The 19,970-nt window shown below is 33.8% G+C and overlaps 1 protein-coding gene across 4 annotated transcripts in view; it reads left to right on the top strand.

Annotated features, from left to right (window-relative positions):
• The window catches only part of PTBP2 (polypyrimidine tract binding protein 2), a 91,265-nt gene that overhangs the window by 35,965 nt on the left and 35,330 nt on the right, over positions 1–19,970 (top strand). For all 4 annotated transcript variants that reach the window (XM_003808454.4, XM_008960540.4, XM_008960539.4 and 1 more), the window contains exons 4-7: positions 10,398–10,570; positions 11,403–11,546; positions 18,295–18,459; positions 18,546–18,656. In XM_003808454.4, the coding sequence (XP_003808502.1) occupies positions 10,398–10,570; positions 11,403–11,546; positions 18,295–18,459; positions 18,546–18,656 (593 nt within the window). The remainder of the gene's footprint in view (positions 1–10,397; positions 10,571–11,402; positions 11,547–18,294; positions 18,460–18,545; positions 18,657–19,970) is intronic.

Raw genomic sequence — 19,970 nt, 5'->3', positions numbered from 1 at the left:
GTTGAAGGGTCAGTTTATCAGAAAACATTTCTTAATTTGTATGCCAATAATAACAACTTAAAGTATATTAAGAAAAACATCACAGAACTAAGTAGAGAAACAGAAATCCACAATCATAGCCTGGTTTTTTAAAACATAATTTATGGTAATTGATAGGATAGTACCGTCCTAGCCCCCAAATAAAAAGATACATAATTTGAAAAGTGCTATCATGTTGGCTTAACTAACATTTATAAAACTATACCCAGTAACTGTAAAATAACTTCAAGTGTACATAGAACATTCACAATGGTAGACCTTATATTGGATTATAAAATAACTCAATAAATTTCAAATGATTGACAGCTAATGTAGTATCTGACTGACTATAGTGGAATTAAATTAGAAATCAAAAATAGACATCTAGGAAAGTACCAAATATTAGAAATTACACAATCGTGAACAATACATGGATTATAGAAGTGTTACCACAAGGACATATTTTTGACTGAATGAAAATATATCAAAATTTGTTGGATACTACCCAAGGGTATGTATGGTGAAAAGTATGTCTTCAAATACCTATATTACAAAAAAAGGTTTAAAACTCCCAATTTAAGAGTGACCAAGGAAAAAGACATAAATTACCAATACTGGAAATCAAGGTCGAGATAATCACTTTCAGAGAAAGTGGATATATGCAGAGTATAATAGTATAACATAAATAATATAAAGTGGAGATAGCACTTTCAATAAAAGCAGAGATATATAGAATATAATAGGAAAATAAGTCAATATTACTAATGTTGTTAAGGCTAACAAATTCAGCAACTTAGATGAAAAGTTTCTTGACAAATGCAAAACTGACAAGTATATAGCTTAACAGCTATATACTACTGTATTATACAAATTGGAATTTATAATTAAAAAAATCTTTCCACAAAGATTACTCTAGTCATAGATGGTTTCACTATTGAATTTTATGAAATTTTAAAGGAATACTAGCTGTCTTTGAAAATGGAGGAGGGAATACTACCCTGTTCACTTTATGAAACCACTATAACTGACAGCAAAACCTGACAAGGGTAATATATCAAGATTTCAGACTAGTATTTCTCATTAACCTCAATGCATATATTCTTAAGAAAATGTTGGTAAATCACCTCCGGTAGAATATGAGAGACAATTCTGAGACTTATCATAAGCAGGATTGTAAGGTTTGTTTAACATTTGAAAATGAACTCAGTGTAATTTGTCACAATGATAGAATGAAGAAAGAAGAATTTCTCTCAGAAAACTAGGAAGAGAAGGAGCTTTTACAATGTAAATAAGGGGTATCTACTAAGAACCTACAACAAATTTCATACTTAATGGAGAAATATTGAATGTTTTCTTCTTAAAAACAGAAATGAAGCAAGGATGTCTGTTTTCTCAATTTTTCCCCTTAGCTTTCTGCTTACATTAAGGCAGGTGAAATAAAAGACATAAAGATTGTAAAGGAAGAAAGAAAACTGTCTTATTCACCATTCAACATGCTTTTTAAAGTAGAAGACCTGAAGACTCTACAACAGATTTGGTAGAACTAATAAGTGAATTTAGAATAATTATAGGATACAAGTTCTATGTACAGAAATAGTCTCCTTATACTTGCAGCAAATTCTTAGAAAATGAAATTTTAAAAAATCTGTTTATAAAAGTATCAGACAAAATATCAGGAAAAAAATTTGACAAAAGATATGTAAGACATCTACACCAATATGAAACACTGCTAAGAGAAGTTTTAAAAAGACTTACATGAAGATGTAGACCATGTTCATGAATTAGAAGGCTCAATATGTTAACATGCCAGTTCTCCCTAAATTGGGATGGCATTGAATCTATAAAGACTTATAAATTGAGAGTACATTCTAAAATTTATGTGGAAATAAAAAGGAGCTAGGACAATTAAAACCATTTTGAAAAAGTAAATTTTGCCACAGTTCTCAAGACTCACTACAAACCTGTAGTTAATCCAAAACAGTTTACTACTAGCATAGTTAGTGACACAGAATAGCGTTCAGGGAATAACTCATGCATTAAAGTTGCCTTGATCACTCAGTGAAGAAAGAGAAGGGTGTGCTAGAACAGATGTGCTAGAACAGCTGAATATACATACAAAAAAGCAAAAGAAACTTAAACCCTACATCATTCTGTATAAAACAATGAGATTAATTATATAAAAACTAATATATAGAGTTTTTAGGAAAAAGCATAGGATATACTTGCAACTTTGGGATAAATGAAGATTTCTTAAAATAGAAAAATCTTAAAGGAATATATAAACTTGACTCCATCAAAATGGGAAATTTCTGCTTAATCAGAAGACATTGTTAAGACACTGAAAAGACAAGGCACAGACTTGGAGAATATAATATTTGTGTATCAATACATACATATGACTGTATTAGTCCATTTTCATGCTGCTGATAAAGACGTACCCGAGACTGGGCGGGCAATTTATGAAAGAAACCAGTTTAATGAATTTACAATTCTATGTGACTGGGGAAGCCTCATAATCATGGTGGAAGGCAAGGAGGAGCAAGTCACATCTTACGTAGATGGCAACAGGCAAAGAAAAGAGAGCTTGTGCAGGGAAACTCTCCCCTTTTTAAAACCGTGAGACTTACTTCACTGTCACGAGAACAGCATTGGAAAGACCTGCCCCCATGATTCAGTTAACTCCCACCAGGTCCCTCCCACAACACATGGGAATTCAAGAGGAGATGTGGGTGGGGACACAGCCAAACCATATCAACGACAAAGGACTTGTATCCCAAAGGACTTGTAAAAAAAAAAAAAACTCCTCCAATCAATAAATATGAGCAGCCCAATTTTTTTTTAAGTGGCAAAAGAAGTGACATTATAAGGATGGGTAACAAGCACATGAAAAGATAATGTTAGTCATCAGGTGATCACAAGTCAAAACCATTAGAGATAGAATTTACACCAACTAGAATGGCTAAAATTAAATAGATTGGCAACACCGAATGTTGATGAAGATGTGGAACTGTCTTTAATTACTGCTGAGTATATAACATAGTTGGGAAAATAGTTTGCTTTTTTTTTTTTTTTTTTGAGACAGAGTCTTGCTCTGTCACCAGGCTGGAATGCAGTGGCATGATCTCAGCTTACTGCAACCTCCGCCTCCTGGGTTCAAGTGATTCTCCTGCCTCAGCCTCCCGAGTAGCTGGAAGTACAGGTACACGCCACCACACCCGGCTAATTTTTTGTATTTTTAGTAGAGACTGGGTTTCGCCATGTTGGCCAGGATGGTCTTGCTCTCTTGACGTTGTGATCCGCCCACGTCGGCCTCCCAGAGTGCTGGGATTACAGGCCTGAGCCACTGCGTCTGACCTAGTTTGCTATTTTCTTACGGAGTTAAACATTAACCTACTTTATGGTCCATAACTTCTACTTTTAGTTTTTTACCCAGTAAGAACCTGTTTGCTGTAAAACTTGTATGTGTATCAAAAACTTTACTGATAATGGTCCCAAACTTGAAATAACCCAAATGTTTATCAACAGGAAAATGGATAAATTGTGGTATAATCATATAGTATATTACTACTTACTAATAACAAAAGAATGGTTAGTAGTACATGCGAAAACATGGGTGAATAGTAAGCATTGTATGAAGCAAAAGAAACCAGACAGACCTGAAAGAGTACATAGTGTGATTCCATTTCTTGAAAGTTTAAGAGCAGATCATTAATTTTTTGTTTAGAAACCAGAATGTTGGAGATTAACAGAAAGGGAAAACGGTGGCATTTTCTGGTGTGATGGAAACGTCCTATGTTAATAAACTAAGTTGCAAAACAAATCCAAAATTTGTTTGAAGCAGTAGATTATCTCTGAGAACTCTGAATTTCCAGTAGTTGTGTCATGCTGTAATGAGAAATATGAGATTGGGAATGACTAGGTGAGTCCATGTAGCAGGGGCCTAGATGTGGGATTTGGTGTGTGTGTGTGTGTGTGTGTGTGTGCGTGTGTGTGCGTATAGCTTGGACTTTAACAGATTTACATTTTAGAAAGATTTTTGTTCCATTTGTATTTCACAGGTAGGATCAGTATTGTATAGAGGGGAGAATAGTTTTAAAACATTACGGTAGTTCATTCCAAAGATACCAAGGTCCTGAATTTTAGGGTCTTGGAAGGATAATATGCAGGAAATGATAAAACGAGTTATCTGGAAGAAGACAAGTTTGGAATAATATTAAAGAGAAGATGATGCCATTAACAAAGGGGGGAAAGTAGGAAAAGGAGACTCGTTTTTGGTGGGAAAAAAGAATAATCTGCTACTGTTCTGTTTTTTTAACTGTGCTTTAGAGATGATATATAATGTACTTCATGACCAAGGAATCAATCTAATCTTTTTGTAATGATGGCATAAAATTCCTTTAAGCCTTGTTTTAATACAAGAAGTCAGTTTATTTAACCTCCATGTACAGAGGAAATACTGAGTTTTAAGATTTTTCTATTTTTTTTTCTGACAAAGATGAAAGTCTGCATATATTCTAAGAGACACCAATTTGAATACTGTTGCTTATAAGAGCAAATAGCATAAAAGACCTTTAAAAATTGGTGATTATATTTGCCTGGAAAAATACTCCATGTAATTCAGATGACTCAAAAGGACGTTGGTAGACAATGTTACAAGGACACTTTTATGGTTATCAGATATAGTACAGGATTTCATTTTTATGTTGCAGCTTCCAGCTTTATCTAAAATATTTCTTGTAATAGATTTTACTGTAGAATTGTTTCCTAAGGCATCTGTCTCAACAGCCTTTCCCTTATCTGTGCAGACTTTTCTTTCTCTGTACTTGTTGAATTAGGTGCTTTTTGTTGAAGAAAAAATTAATTTTACAGGTGAAAAAATTTCATGTTATTAGAAACTTAATCTCAGGTAAATAAATGTTTAATAAATTGATACAGTAAGGACATTTTCTAATGAATTGGTTCCTTCAAGAGATATTAAAGTGAAATATTTCAAAAATACAACTGTTCCTAAGTAGCATTAGAATTTGATTTTGTTAAATTTGTAACTATTTAGCAGTGACTGTGAGGCTTGACAATTCTAAGGTACAGTCTCTATAATTTTCTAGTGATTTCTTTGTAGCTACGGAACTGGAATATCCCTTTAGGTATACATATTTCTGCCAATGCTGATTGTTACTCTGTAATAGCAGGATTTTCTGAAAATTATTGCTAAACATGACATTTTGCTCTACCTGAAAGCAGTTAAACCATTCCATAGAGTCTGGAACATTTTACTTAGAACTCTTTTAAGATTTTCATTTTAACTTTTACAGACATATTTTTGAGGTGATGTCATTCTTTTTGCTATAATGTTTTGAAAGTATTCCAGTAGATTATTTCATAGTTTTACTATTTGTAAAGGTTTTAACAACTCATCTTCTTGCATATAAAGGTAGTGAGAGCCTTATTTCATAGTGTTACTATTTATGAGGGTTTTAACAACTTATCTTCTTGTATATAAAGGTAGTGAGAGCCTTCTCTAGGTGCCTTCTGTGTTTTTCCAGCTCATGCCTAATATGCTTTTGACAACTACGCCACACAACTACTTGGAAATATAAGAGTTAATAGTTACCTTTTACGGAAACCTAGTGAGGCTTTTTGTGTGGTGGCTGTTGCAGAAACAGCCAACAGAATAGCAGAAGTACCACCTATCTGCATCTACCTGCTTTTTTTCTCTTTAACTCTTCTTTGGAATTTGTTTCTCATACAGGAAAGAGTAGCAGCATTCATTTTTTTTTCTTAGCTTAGAGTCTTTTTATTTTGTTTTTTGTTTTTCTAAAGCTAGAAAACACTGCTTTGCCTTGAAGTCTAAAACTGCTTAGAATTAAAACTGCTTTGCCTCTCAGTTTCATATTTGATAAAGAGAGTTAGGAAAACTTTCATAAATGTGTGTCTCTGAAAGACTTGGAGAATGAAGATGTACCTAAGTTTTGTCACTGGTTTTCATTGGACAGAAGTATAAGGTTTTGCCGTGTTGTATTTTATATTTGTACACAGTTGAAAGTATAACGGTGAATGAGTAGGACTAAAATAATTTACAAATTATATGAGAAAGTAGGCCAGGTGCTGTGGCTCATGCCTGTATTTCAGCACTTTGGGAGGCTGAGGCAGGTGGATCACTTGAGGCCAGGAGTTTGAGACCAGCCTGGCCAACATGATGAAACCCCATCTCTACTGAAAATACAAAAATTAGCTGGGTGTGGTGGTGCACACCTGAATTCCCAGCTACATGGGAGGCTGTGGCACGAGAATCACTTAAACCTGGGAAGTGGAGGTTGTAGTCAACCAAGATCACGCCACTGCACTCCAGCCTGGCAATACAGCAAGACTCTGTCTCAGATAGATAGATAGATAGATAGATAGATAGATAGATAGATAGATAGATAGATAGATAGATACTGTGAAACCCAGTGCTAGAGTGTTTATATTTAATAAGTAAAGATAGGTAGAGTATCGGAACAAAAACAGCATGGGAAACTAACAGTTTGGGGGAATGAATGAGTAATCAGGATTCAAAGCAAGTATCAGATGAGTCAGGGGAAATTAGAAAAGTAGAAATTGAAGTTTTTAGGGGTGCTATTAGAGAAATTCAGTGAGGAAGAGAAGGTTCACAGTTCCTTGTTGACTGATGGATGTGGTGATTTAACAAATTACCCATGATCTTGCCGACACCCATTTATGTAAAAATTGCAGGTAAAAGCTAGTGGAGAACAAAGGTCAGTCAGCAGGAGAAAAGTGATGTACTGATCAGAGGTGAAGATGCTGGCTTTAGAATTGAGGTGAAAAACTGGTTTTGAGTTTAGAAGAGAAGTATTCAAGTAGAAACCATTTTAAAATTTTATTTGCTTTGAATCCGTGATTACATGAATATCTTCCCTAAGCAAGAGGCTTTGAAAGAGTTTAATATATGGAAAATGGTGTGCTTAAAGATTTTTACATTCATATACAATGAATAAAATTTATATGCATAAATAAAAGCATTACCTCATGCCTTCTTAACTGAACATAAACATTTGAATTATTACTGGTTTTACACGCCCAAACAAAAGTTCTGGGTTTACTGGAGGAATGGAAGGGAAAGATCTCTTTCATTCCCCCAGTAAACCTTTCCCATTCAGGATCATGGGAAGATGCTGAAGAATTGTAGAACTGTAACACAGGCAGACCTAATGCTTCATAAGCTAATGTTTCCATTTTTGGACCCTTTTTCGATGTTGCTGGAGTGTTTTTATATTTGAAAATAGGCTTTGTTATATTATTAAAGGAGCCCCCATTCCCAGTTTCACATTCTCATAGTATCATTTATTTAAAATGAAGACTTTTATAATATTTGGCACTAAGATATGAATACTTAGTAGTCACCCCATGGAAGCTATTAACTGAGGGAGTGTCAGGTAGTGTAAATGTTGATAGTTTACTACAGTAACTGGCTTGGTCTTTGGGAGAAGAGGACAGATCTTTTTTAGGCAACCTGTATGTAATGTAATGTTTGTTTCTGAGATCCTACTATGGTGTAGTTGTTGAAGAGCACAGACTATGGAATCATGCTCCCTGAGTTTAATCCTTTCTCTACTACTTCCTGTCTATACCACTTAGTAACTATCTAATCTTGGGCGTTTAACTAATTGTTACCTGTAAATGGGGTTGATAGGTCATAATGATAGCAATCTGAGAGTTGTAAATTGCCTGGCATGTAGTTAATTAGCAGTGAATATTAAATATTGATGCAAAATAAAATTACATCTTTTCTATATTTTTTCCAAGAAGTCAAGATCTTTGTCTTATCCTTTGATTCTCAGAAGTTTCCTACGTTCTTTCTGTGTTATTCAGCTATTTTACTTTTGCTTAATATCCACTATCCAGAAAACATCCAACACAAATCCAAAGTAAATTATTTAATTTCCTTAATAATAGATTTAGGCAGGCTTTTGCCTTTTGGGAATTATTTTTGGAAAATCATTTGAAAGGGGACGCCTTTTTTCTCCTTATGGGTACAGTGATAGGTAGTATCTTTATTGGTCTTTTTTTTTCCCTTGTCTTTCTCCCAGAAGGAAAAGGACAGACCAAATTAGGAGAAACTGAAATTTGCTTTTTTGAGTATCCTGATACCATAACTATAACACATGGGGCTTTAGGTTGGATTGTGAAGTATTTGTTCTCGTTATTCAAACAAACTAATGAACAAGAACAAATTATCAAGTTTCTGTACTCAGACTGCTTTGTCAAAAAAAGGTCTTAGTCCTGTATCAGAATAATAAGTGTTCCTTGTTGACTGATGCCGGTTGTTGTGTGTGCCCATTATGTGTTTTAAAGCATATGTGTATTTTTTGGATTCTGTGCTTTAGCTTACATTTTCAATTAATGGGCCTAGAGATGATTTTGTTAGATAAGATACTACAAAATGCAAAGTTCAGCCTCTTCCTTTTGACAAATTCAGGTGCCCTGTGCGCACACAAATCTTTGTCAGTAGTGAAAGGACATGTGATAGCTTCCTGTAGTTTTTTCATATTTCTGGAGTGGTGAAGAGCTACCCAGACAAGATTTTCAGGGTAATATATTCAGAAGCCAGAGCCTACTCTTCTGTACAAAGACAACCTAAGGGGATTTTTAAATGCATTGGCTTGCCGTTCAAGTATATAAACCTAAGTGAAACTCCTAGAGTAAAATATGACTTAAGTATAGCTTGAGTCCATATATTATCTCTTAGAGATACCTTCTCTGATCATCCAATAAAGTCATTACTACTATCAATCTTCCAGTCCTAGACAAAGTAACTTTTAAGCACATCACTGTTTTACCTCACAGCACATACCGTAGAAAGTATCTGGTTCAGGTACTAGTTAGTCCAGCTCCCTACTATAAGGTATCAGGAATCATATAATCATCTTGTTCACTCTCTGTACCCTCAGAACGTAAAACATTGCTAGACACATCCCTGAATACCCAGTAGATGTTTAAGGAATTAATGAGTGAATTAATTTTGAAGATACTTTGGAGACCAAGATAATCTGACAGTCTTATAGATGTTGTTGAACATACACAAACACATTATATAGTTTATAGGTTGTGTTGAATGTTTTAGGAAATACCATAAATTACCTAAAGTTTTATACAAAATGGAGTATACATGTATATTTCTGAATGTGTCAAGATCCTTCATTTTAGCTAAGTCTCAGAAATATCCTTGAGATCCTAAAAGACTAAGAACCATTGATCTGGCGTAGTAGATATACTGCAAGTCCTTCAAACAACTGTATTTAAATATTACCTATTTTATAGGCATTTTGAATAATATTTTTATTTTTTGGTGAAGTTTTGGAATGAAGACAGTTAACTAATTTGTTGATTGAATTATGTTACTTTAAATCTCACGATAACAGAATAAGGTAACTAAGTTCATGAGTGATTTAGAGTATATTGATGTTAATAGTCACAAAATATTAGGTAGTTTAGACGGTAATAGTAATATATCAGGAGAGGCTCATTGTAGATAAGCCATAATATGGATTGACTGCATTATCATTTTTATAAACTTTACATTCTTTGATCCCACCTTCAAGTACATTTTTCAAATCAAACAATTTATAATTTCTCAGGTAAAATTATAATCTTCCTAATTTTGGTCAAACCAGTTTTTTCACTTTTTAAAAATGTTCATATTAGTTCATTATAAGATGATTAAATTACAAGATACAGTCATAAATCTTGGGGATAGTGATGAGGATACTCTCGCAGAAATGCATTGTTAGGTAATTTTGTCACTGCATAAATGTCATAGAGTACATTTGCACAAACCTGCTACACATGTAGGCTATATGGTATATGTAGCCTTTTGCTCCTAGGCAACAAACTTGACAGCATGTTACTGTTCTGAATACTGGAGGCAGTTGTAACACAGTAATAAGTATTGATGTATCTAAACAGAAAAGGTACAATAAAAATATGGTATTATAATCTTATGGGACCACCATTGTATATGTGGCCTGTCAATGACCAAAATGTAGTTATGTGGCACATGACTGTGATTGTATTCTTTAGTCATTGGACAGTTTCTTTATGAGATTACATTTTAATGTTGTTGCTTATTAATAATTACTCTTTATAATACTGTTAAGAAACATTAACAGCAATCTTAAATAGTTGATAATTTCATTTAATAATAGGTGGATATGATTTTATTCCTTTGAAAGGCTGGCATTTGAATTTTCAAGAATTATTTAAGTAGTCTCAGCTATGTTTTTAAGTTCCTTTTGGAAATTTGTAGTTTTTTTACACAAATAGGAAAATTCATACATTCTTTTATTGTTGATATATAAGGACTGTTTTTTAATGTCTTTCAGCCAATGGTAATGATAGTAAAAAATTTAAAGGAGAAGATAAAATGGATGGTGCTCCTTCTCGTGTACTTCATATTCGAAAATTACCTGGGGAAGTAACAGAAACTGAAGTTATTGCTTTAGGCTTACCTTTTGGTAAGGTGACCAACATCCTTATGCTGAAAGGAAAAAATCAGGTACACTTCTTTCAGGGTTTATGAAATGTTAAACCCCAAACTACCCAGCAGGTGTGAATTAATTGTAAAAGGGAGAAAATAGTAGGTTATTTTTCTTAAAGAACAGAAGTCTTATTCTCACTTTTTCGAGTAGATGTCTGTGGGAAACTAATGCTAGGTAGCCAAAGTGAATGAATCACTATAGTTTTTAAACTTTGTCTTTTGAATTGACTTTAGGGCTCTAATTGAATAATTGTTATGAAATTGTGGAAAATACAAATGAAGTATTTCTTTTACTGTGGCTCTGTTCTTTGATATCAGAAATCAGTAGGGGTACTAGTCGCATCTTTCCTTAAGCTTTATGAGAATATGAAATTTTATTTAAAAATGTTAAATGATACCATTTAGAAGAGTTTATGAAATTTAACACTCCCTTTTATATACTTGAGGTTAATCTGACATTTAATTTGTAATTTTGTTCTTTGTCTCTATATAATTATACTGCTTTTAAAATGACTTGGAAATCTTACATTCTCTAGGGTAGAAGTGGTAAAATTCTGATGCTAGAAAATGTTTACATTTTCTCTAGCATTTGTTGCAAGAATAGATTTGTGGGTGTGAAAAATCATAGGTGGAAGGCAGAAGCAGCGTGTACTCGGTTTTCTTCTGAGGTTAGCTTTAACTGTATACCTAAACTTCAACAAGAGATTTCTAATTCTACTTATTAGAACATTTAAAAGTAACCTGAAGGATTATATTCTAGATAATTGATTAAAATCATCTGAATAGATTGCTTAGATATTAATTTTATTTGAATTTATAGTATTAAAAATTGTGCTACTTAAATTTTCAGGCATTTTTGGAACTAGCAACCGAGGAAGCAGCTATTACCATGGTTAATTACTATTCTGCTGTGACACCTCATCTTCGTAACCAACCAATATATATCCAGTACTCGAATCACAAAGAACTGAAGACAGATAATACATTAAACCAAGTAAGTATGTGTAGGTACATAAATAAAATGGCCTAGAACATATTGTGAATCTCATAAACATTAATAGGAAGGAAATGTTTACCTGTTCAGATGTTCCTTATAGGCATTTTCTTGTTATTTTTAAGGTATTTTCATGCAGAATGTTTCTAAGTATTAAATACTATGTCATTTTGAATTCCTTTAACCCCCTGGTCAAATGTTCTTTTTCTTGTTGCAAGTTAAAATTTTTGTGTAGAAACTTATCGGGTAGGATTTATTATTAGCATAAACTGTTTATACAACTCTCCTGCTTAGAATTTAAGGTAAGAAGTTCAGTGCCTTTGGTTATTTGATTTTTTTTATAGGTCTTAATTTCTTACGGAAAATTTTTTTTTGAAGATGTGTTAATGGTTTTCCTGGAAAAGAAATCTTAAGGATGAAGAATATGTGAATGTATTGATGTTTTAAAAATGTAATATAGAAGATATTGTTTAAAATTAATGTATTCAAAAATAGCATTAGAATGTGTTCTGACCTACATTATAAGACTGCTGTAATGATCTAAAACTTTAGCTGTTTTAATATAGTTTTAAAACTAATGATATCTTTCTCTGTCAGTAAAATACAAACTTTTTCTTAATAAAAATGTAATGGAAAACTGTTCCTCATAGATTTTTGTCACTTTACAAAGTGACAAAATCATTTTGTTAGTTTATGGAAAATAAGCTTGTAAAACTTTTTACCTAAAAGATAGGACTGAAATTTCAGCTGTTTTTTTAATTTGATGATGAGTTTTTAATTTCTTTTGAAAAGGAATGTATGCTTCTAATAATTTATCAAGAGGAAGAATACCAAAAGAAAATATCTGCTCTTCTTTCTTTTTACTTAGATTTTTTTGCATTTTTAACTTATTTTTAACAAATAATTGTTTATACTTATGGTGTACAATGTGATGTTTTAATACATATATATTATGGAATGATCAAATCTGGCTGGTTAACATATTCATCTCTTCCAGTACTTACAATTTCTTTATGGTAAGAACATTTAAAATTCCTTTAGCTATTTTGAAGTATACAGTGGAATGTGGAAAAACTGTTTTTCCTCTGCTCACACCACAACAATCAACACAGAAGGCTTCTGTGGCCTCAAATGTGGGGGAATTTTTTTCCACGCCAAGCAAGCAGTCAGGTCTGCAGTGTTCTCCAACTTAGCTCAGTTTCAATACTGTCTGCCGGGAGATAGCATCAGATCCCACAGGTTGAGGGCTCAGTCCCACAAGATCTCCTGAGACACCAGCAAGTCAGGCCTCTGGAACTTCTGATTGACCAGCTTCAAGTTGGGGTTCCCACAACCCCCTTTTTGGATTTCATTAATTTGCTAGAGCAGCACACAGAACTCAAGGAAACATTTACTGAGATTTACTAGTTTATTATATAGGATATTAAAAAGGATCATAAGCCTCTAATCATGCCTTGATCTTTCAGGTGACCAGTCCCCATCTTAAAGTGGGGCTGCCAGCCATCAGTCAACTCATTAGCATACAAAATATATCATTTTGGAGATTTATTAGGAATTTAGAGTTGTATGCCAGGAAATGGGGTTGAGGACCAAATGTCTATTTTACAATGTCACAATACAATATTATGCATTACAGTAGTTGCCATGCTGTGCGGTAGATCACCAGAACCTATTCTTCCTGTCTGAAACTTTGTACTTTGACCATCATCACCCCTTCCCTGTTCACTCCTCCCTCCCCCAGCCTCTGGTGACTATTTTTCTACTCTCTACTAATGTGAGTTCAGCTTTTTTAGATTACATATGTAAGTGAGATAATGTGGTATTTGTCTTTCTTTGTTTGACTTATTCACTTAGCACACACAGTGTCCTCTTAAAATGACATTTAATATCCCATTTCTAGTTCGTTATTATTTAAGTAATTTGCAAGTACATTCTCATTTTAAAAGATTAAACGAAAGGAACATGTAAAGAATAAAGTTGGGGGCTGGGCTTAGGGGCTTATACTGGTAATCCCAGCACTTTGGGAGGCTGAGGCGGGTGGATTACCTGAGGTCAGGAGTTCAAGACCCGCCTGACCAACATGGTGAAACCCTGAGTCTACTAAAAATACAAAAAAAAAAAAATTAGCCAGGCATGGTGCCAGGTGCCTGTAATCCCAGCTACTCAGAGGCTGAGGCAAGAGAGAATTGCTTGAACCCGGGGGGGTGGAGCTTGCGGTGATCCCAGATGCGTCACTGCACTCCAGCCTGGGTGACAGAGCGAGACTCTTAATCTCAAAAAAAAAAAAAAAAAAAAAAAAAAGAATAAAGCTGAGGCCTACACATGGATGGATGTGGAGGGAGGGGCACTTAGGATGACTAGTGGAAGCCCCATTGAGAGGGGATATTTGAATAACGAACTTCAAAGTGGTTAGGGAATAAGCCACTTATTCCAGACAGAAGGAATAATCAATGCAAAGTTCCTTCTGTTGAAAAAAATGCTTTTATAATTTTATTTTTCATTTTCTAAAGCCCTTCAGTCTCCTTTGGTCATCTTTTTTTTGTAGTTGGTTATGCCTTAAGACAACAGTACTTTGAGGATACTAGTTACAGTATTTAAAAAATACGTCACTATATGCTGAGTTATTTTTTCAGTGTTAGCATTTATGTTTATCTTGTTCTCATTCTCTTCATCCCCCCTTTGTTGTCTTTTCGTGTTTCAGAATGGACAATTAGATTTTGTTAAAGTTGTATGCTTTCCTCTAGGATAAAGTAATGAAGAGTGTCTACTAAGCTGTTACCCCCATTCCCCCCAAATACCAAAGAGGCTCTTATTCTGGGTCAACAAAACTCCCTTTAGAATTTCTGGTACCAGGCTGGGCATGGTGGCTCACACTTGTAATCCCAGCACTTTGGGAGGCTGAGGTGGGCGGATCACGAGGTCAGGAGATCGAGACCATGGTGAAAACCCGTCTCTACTAAAAATACGAAAATTAGCTGGGCGTGGTGGTGGGCGCCTGTAGTCCCAGCTACTCGGGAGGCTGAGGCAGGAGAATGGTGCAGACCCAGGAGGCAGAGCTTGCAGTGAGCCGAGATCGCGCCACTGCACTTCAGCCTGGGCGACAGAACGAGACTCTGTCTCAAAAAAAAAAAAAAAAAGAATTCCTGGTACCAAAGCAGGTACCAAAGCAGGGCACTTTGGCTCATGCCTGTAATCCCAGCACTTTGAGAAGCTGAGGTAAATTCAGGGCAGCAGTGAACTGGTCACACCACTGCACTCCAGCCTCAGCAACAAAGCGAGAAACAGTCTCTTAAAAAAAAAAAAAGGAAGAAATTCTGGTTCCTTTAAGGGAGATTTGTTGTTGTTTTCTTCTTTTAATGGTGAGGGTACAAGTTGGTCACAGGAGGGAGAAGAGAAATTTAGCTCTTTTGTTAATGAACTAGACTTTCTGTTCGTCTGTTTTTCACCCACTCCCTCCTCCTGTGAACCTGCCAATTTCTGATTTGGTTCCTGTGGCTGCTACCAGTATAACACCTGTTTGCTCTGTGTTCACTGTGTCTCCAGTCCATTTAGTTCCATTCATTTTCTGTGTTCCAGGAATTTGATAAAATTATTCTCAGCTAATGATAACCTTCCCTCCCTTCAGTGTTTGTTTATTTTATATTCATTCACTTCTAGGCATTTTAATAGAGTTTCATAATAGAAGACATGCAAATGAGTATACATTAACCATGAATTCTTCCACATCCCTTCATGAAATCACCAGGTCCTATTAGTTCACACTTTTTAATTATCTGCCTGGTTTTCTCCATCTTTCCTGCTACTTGTATTGCTCAAACACACTCACCTGTTGGCTATATTACTACGACAGTTCTCTTTATAAACTACTTTCTTTTTCTTTTCCCTTCTGGAATTTTTTTCTCGCTAGTACAGCCAGTACGTATCTTTCTCAAATGCACATATCTAAGTTACTCCCATGCAGTAGGTCCTGTTCATGCTCAGGCTAAAGGCCCTTTCTGAGCTTACTACTTTTTGTCTTGTCTTATGACTACTCCCACCCTATTTGCTTATGCTTCTGTCCCAAAAGTAATGGTGCATCCTGTAACCTGGCATGTTTTCTCTTGATGTCAGTCGTTTGCTGCCATTATGTCACTGCTCTCATGCATGGAATATTGTGGGTTGGCCTGCCTTTTGCACCACCCTTCCTCCACCTCACACTTCACATGGCCAGTGTTAAATATCTTGAGGTCTCCCTTTAGCTATTTCTTCTCCTAAAAGCTATCCCCTGATAAGCAAAGAGTAGATTAGGTTTGGATTGAGAGTGTTAACTCCGAATGAGATACTGCTATGCACATAACCAGAGTGGCTAAAATTAAAAGGATAGGTAATAAAATACTGGTGACAACCATTTTTGAAAACTCGAAATATCTACTAAAGTTGAGCATATAGCTATTCTTTGACGTAGTAAACTCGCTCCTAGTTAACATACCTGAGAACATGTACATAGGTATGTTAAAAGATATGTACAAGAAAGTTCATGGAACACTGTATGTAATAGCCCAAAAAACTATAAATCATCCAAATGTTCAACAGCAGCAGAATATGTTGTGGTGTATTCATTTAGTGGAATATTGTATAGTAATAAAAATGAACAAGCTACTGCTGCCTGCAAAACATGGGTAGTGTACATCATAATTATTGGAAGAAGCCAAACCAAAGTAGAATACATCTGATATGATTCCATTTATGTAACTTGGAGGAAGCGTGAGTATGGCTTCTAGAGTGTTGATAATATGCTGTTTTTTATCTGGGTAATTATTTCACAGAGATGTCCAATTTGTGGTATTTTATGGAGCTTTATACTTAGGTTTTGTGTCCTTTTGTGTGTGTGTGTAATATTTTGATAAGAAGTTTTATTAAAATCTAGGTTTGCAAGCCAACACTGCTCCATGAATTATAAGAAAAAATATATGAAGTCATTAAAAATGAAATCATAAAGCAATGTATGAAGTAATTTGTTACTGATGTGAGAGAACATGATTGTTAAGCCATAAAAGGAAGATAGAGAACAATGAATAGTATTAAAAGTATGAATAGTATTGAATAAAAATATGAATAGTATTGAAAAAAATACGGACTAAGTATAATATTTATATATATATATGCTTGTAGATGTAGCTAGTATCTCTGGAAGGATATCAAAGATAATGCTGTGAGGGGTTGGTAGGGGAAAATAGACTGGGTGACAGAGTTGCAGGGGAATTTTTAATCTTTAATACCACTTTTATACCATGATCATGGATTCCTATTTTAGAAAACATTTTATTATTTGAAGCAGATGTTAGTGTTTTTCTAAGTTGTGGTAGTCTATGCTTGTTATTATAGATAAATACAGTAAGAACATGTTCACTAATGAAGAAGATAATATTGCAATGAGCTACTTTAAATATATTTAAACATTTGAATAGATACTGCTCTATAAATCTAATTTTACCAATTTACAATTATTTTTTCAATAATAGTATCAAGATGTCTACTAAAATAATCTATCACATTTCAAAATGTTGAGTTTTAATTAGTAAGTCATTTTGGCTAATACATAAATTTATAGATAAAATTAAGTAGCATTTAAATGATTGTTTAGATATATATCTGGACTCTCAAGCCGTGTGATCTGTGGTTATATAATATTTTAGTAAAATGACTTTTCTTGTTTATTCTCCTGAGTGTCCTAATTCTTTTATATTCTCTTTCATTAACCTGTTGATATAGATTTTTCAAACTGTAAACCTATGTATAGGTATTTGTGGTATTTGTCATTGTTATATTTTAGAACTATTTGCCTTTGTATGTTTTTTGACCACAGATAAGGTAGAAAGAAATTATTTCCTTATCATAGACTGTCATAATAATAACAGGAAAGGGATAATAGTAATAAAGGCAGTCTTTTGGAGCATTTAACATAATATTTGATTGACAGATTTCCTACAAATACTGTGTTTATTCAATTTTATGGGTATATTTTTTCGCATTTTAAAATCTCAGAAATTTGATGTGTCCTGCAATAGTCTATCTTCCATAGTTCAATTGGCAACATCTTATTAGTCATACATAAAACAATAGTGCATTTTATAATTAATGGTGTATTTGATACCATAAAATGTATGGGAAATATTCTTCATATTATATCTTGAAGTTTACCTGAGAATTTTGTGGTTTTGGACTAGACTACACGTTGGTTTCTATTCTAAAAATTTTGGTGTCAGAAGTTAAGTGTAGTATGAAAAATGTATTTTCTGAATGTTCCTATTTTAAGATTGTATTAGAAATAATAAGCTTTATGGGAGTTCTTTTGGATAATTCAGTAACCCCCTTGTTGAGATTTACAATGTACCTGTTTTATGGAGTGATTAATGTTAAAGTTTTATTGTTCTCTAAATTTCTGTTTAAAACATTTTCTGATGGTACATGTGTTTCTAAAACTACATCATGTTCTTTTGAGAATAAATTACATATCATACCTTTGCTTGTTCAACATTGATCCCAAAGCCTGGATAATTTTTTTGAATGAAATACTAGTAGAATATTTGATTTATTAAACAGGTAGTACCTGGCTCATGGCAGGTGCTTAAAAATATTTGTTGAGTGGCCATTTAATTTTGTTTAATCTGTGTAAGTTCTAGGAACAAAGTGAACTAGTAGTGTAACAGGTAGCAAAGTATGTGACAATAATGGGTATGTTTCTAAACTACATAATCTTAATTTCCAGCGTGCTCAAGCAGTTCTTCAAGCTGTGACAGCTGTCCAGACAGCAAATACTCCTCTTAGTGGCACCACAGTTAGCGAGAGTGCAGTGACTCCAGCCCAGAGTCCAGTACTTAGAATAATTATTGACAACATGTACTACCCTGTAACACTTGATGTTCTTCACCAAGTAAGTTTAATCTGCATAATTACCTATAAATTAGAGAAATAATAATATAGTAAATAAGTAATGTTTTGATTTTAATGTTTTAACAGATATTTTCTAAGTTTGGTGCTGTATTGAAGATAATCACATTTACAAAAAATAACCAGTTTCAAGCTTTGCTCCAGTATGGTGATCCAGTAAATGCTCAACAAGCAAAACTAGTAAGTCTTTCTTTTGAGATGGTGATTTTTTTTTATTGAAATGTATATGTAGAAAAATATATATATATGTATGTATACTTAATGATATCTTGTAGCATTACAGATAGTAGAAATTGATGGCATTAATATTAAGAAACCTTAATATTTGTCATAAAAGAGAAATTTATTTTTAGGAAAATCATAGTTGTAGTTAACCATAATGTGGGTTTCTATTATTTTACTTTTTTTTTTTTTTAATTTAAGGACAAAAGTTTGTACTCTTAAGAAAAAAGCAGGACTATATTGTGAATGTGCACCAGCATAAGATTTGAAGTGGCTTTTGCTGGGAATTTCAAAGTAATTAGTTTTCAAAAGAGTTTGGCTGAAATATACAGATGTGGCTCAAATGCTATGATAGGCTCTCAGTTTATTTAAAACTATATATTCTCTTTAATGTCTTTTTTTTTTAAAGGTTTTATGAATAGGTTTCTAGTCACTTTTTATTCATATCATTTATCTTTTTTGTCATTGTTACATATGGAGGATGTAAGGTCATTGAGAGATGTAAAATTTCCCGTCAAGGCTGCCACTGAAAACTGCATACCACATCTTTGCTTCCAAGTACCTTAATCTTCTGTTTGTATATCTTAAATCTACTTTTGCTCTGTCTCTTTAACTTTTTGTGCCATAGTATCTCATTATTATTACTATTCCATTATTAAGCCATTAAAAATTCATTATTAAGCCATTATTATGAAACCATTTAATAAGCTTACATTTATCTTAACTGGTTTTCTTCCTTTCATTCATTCTTTTACTTTCAGATTAATTATTGTCACTAATACTTAAATGCTTCCTCCAGATCAAGATTACTTCTGTGGAGCCCAGACCATTTTTTACAATTGTTTCATTGCATTTCCATCCACACAACCTCATTTTGGGAGCAAAATTAGTTGTAGGTAGCAGAAAGGCTATACAAGTAATAATAGCATAATTGTAATAGTTTACCAAGTGCTGTAGTCTCATTTTTTCTGACCACTACTCTATATTGTCAACAAAACAGGGTTTTCCCCTGCGTTACAAGAGGATGCTAAGATTTAAAGAGGTGAATTACTTACAGTGAACACCACCTATAAGGTAGACATTTTTTCAGTCTTAGCCTTTCTCTCCAGTATGCTGCTTCTCACTGGTTCTCGGGTATAATCTAATCTTACTGTGCTTTCCGCTTCAGGCATAGGTTAATAATTAGAATTCTTTTTTTTTTTCCAAAAAATGATTATCCTCCTTTCACATGCCCTGGCTACCAAAATCAATGTGGTATGAGGTTTTATGAAT

This window comes from Pan paniscus, chromosome 1, assembly GCF_029289425.2.
Source record: "Pan paniscus chromosome 1, NHGRI_mPanPan1-v2.0_pri, whole genome shotgun sequence".
Classification (NCBI taxonomy): Eukaryota; Metazoa; Chordata; class Mammalia; order Primates; family Hominidae; genus Pan; species Pan paniscus.
Note: the sequence above shows the minus strand (reverse complement) of the source record. Positions and strands in the feature narration are given on the sequence as shown.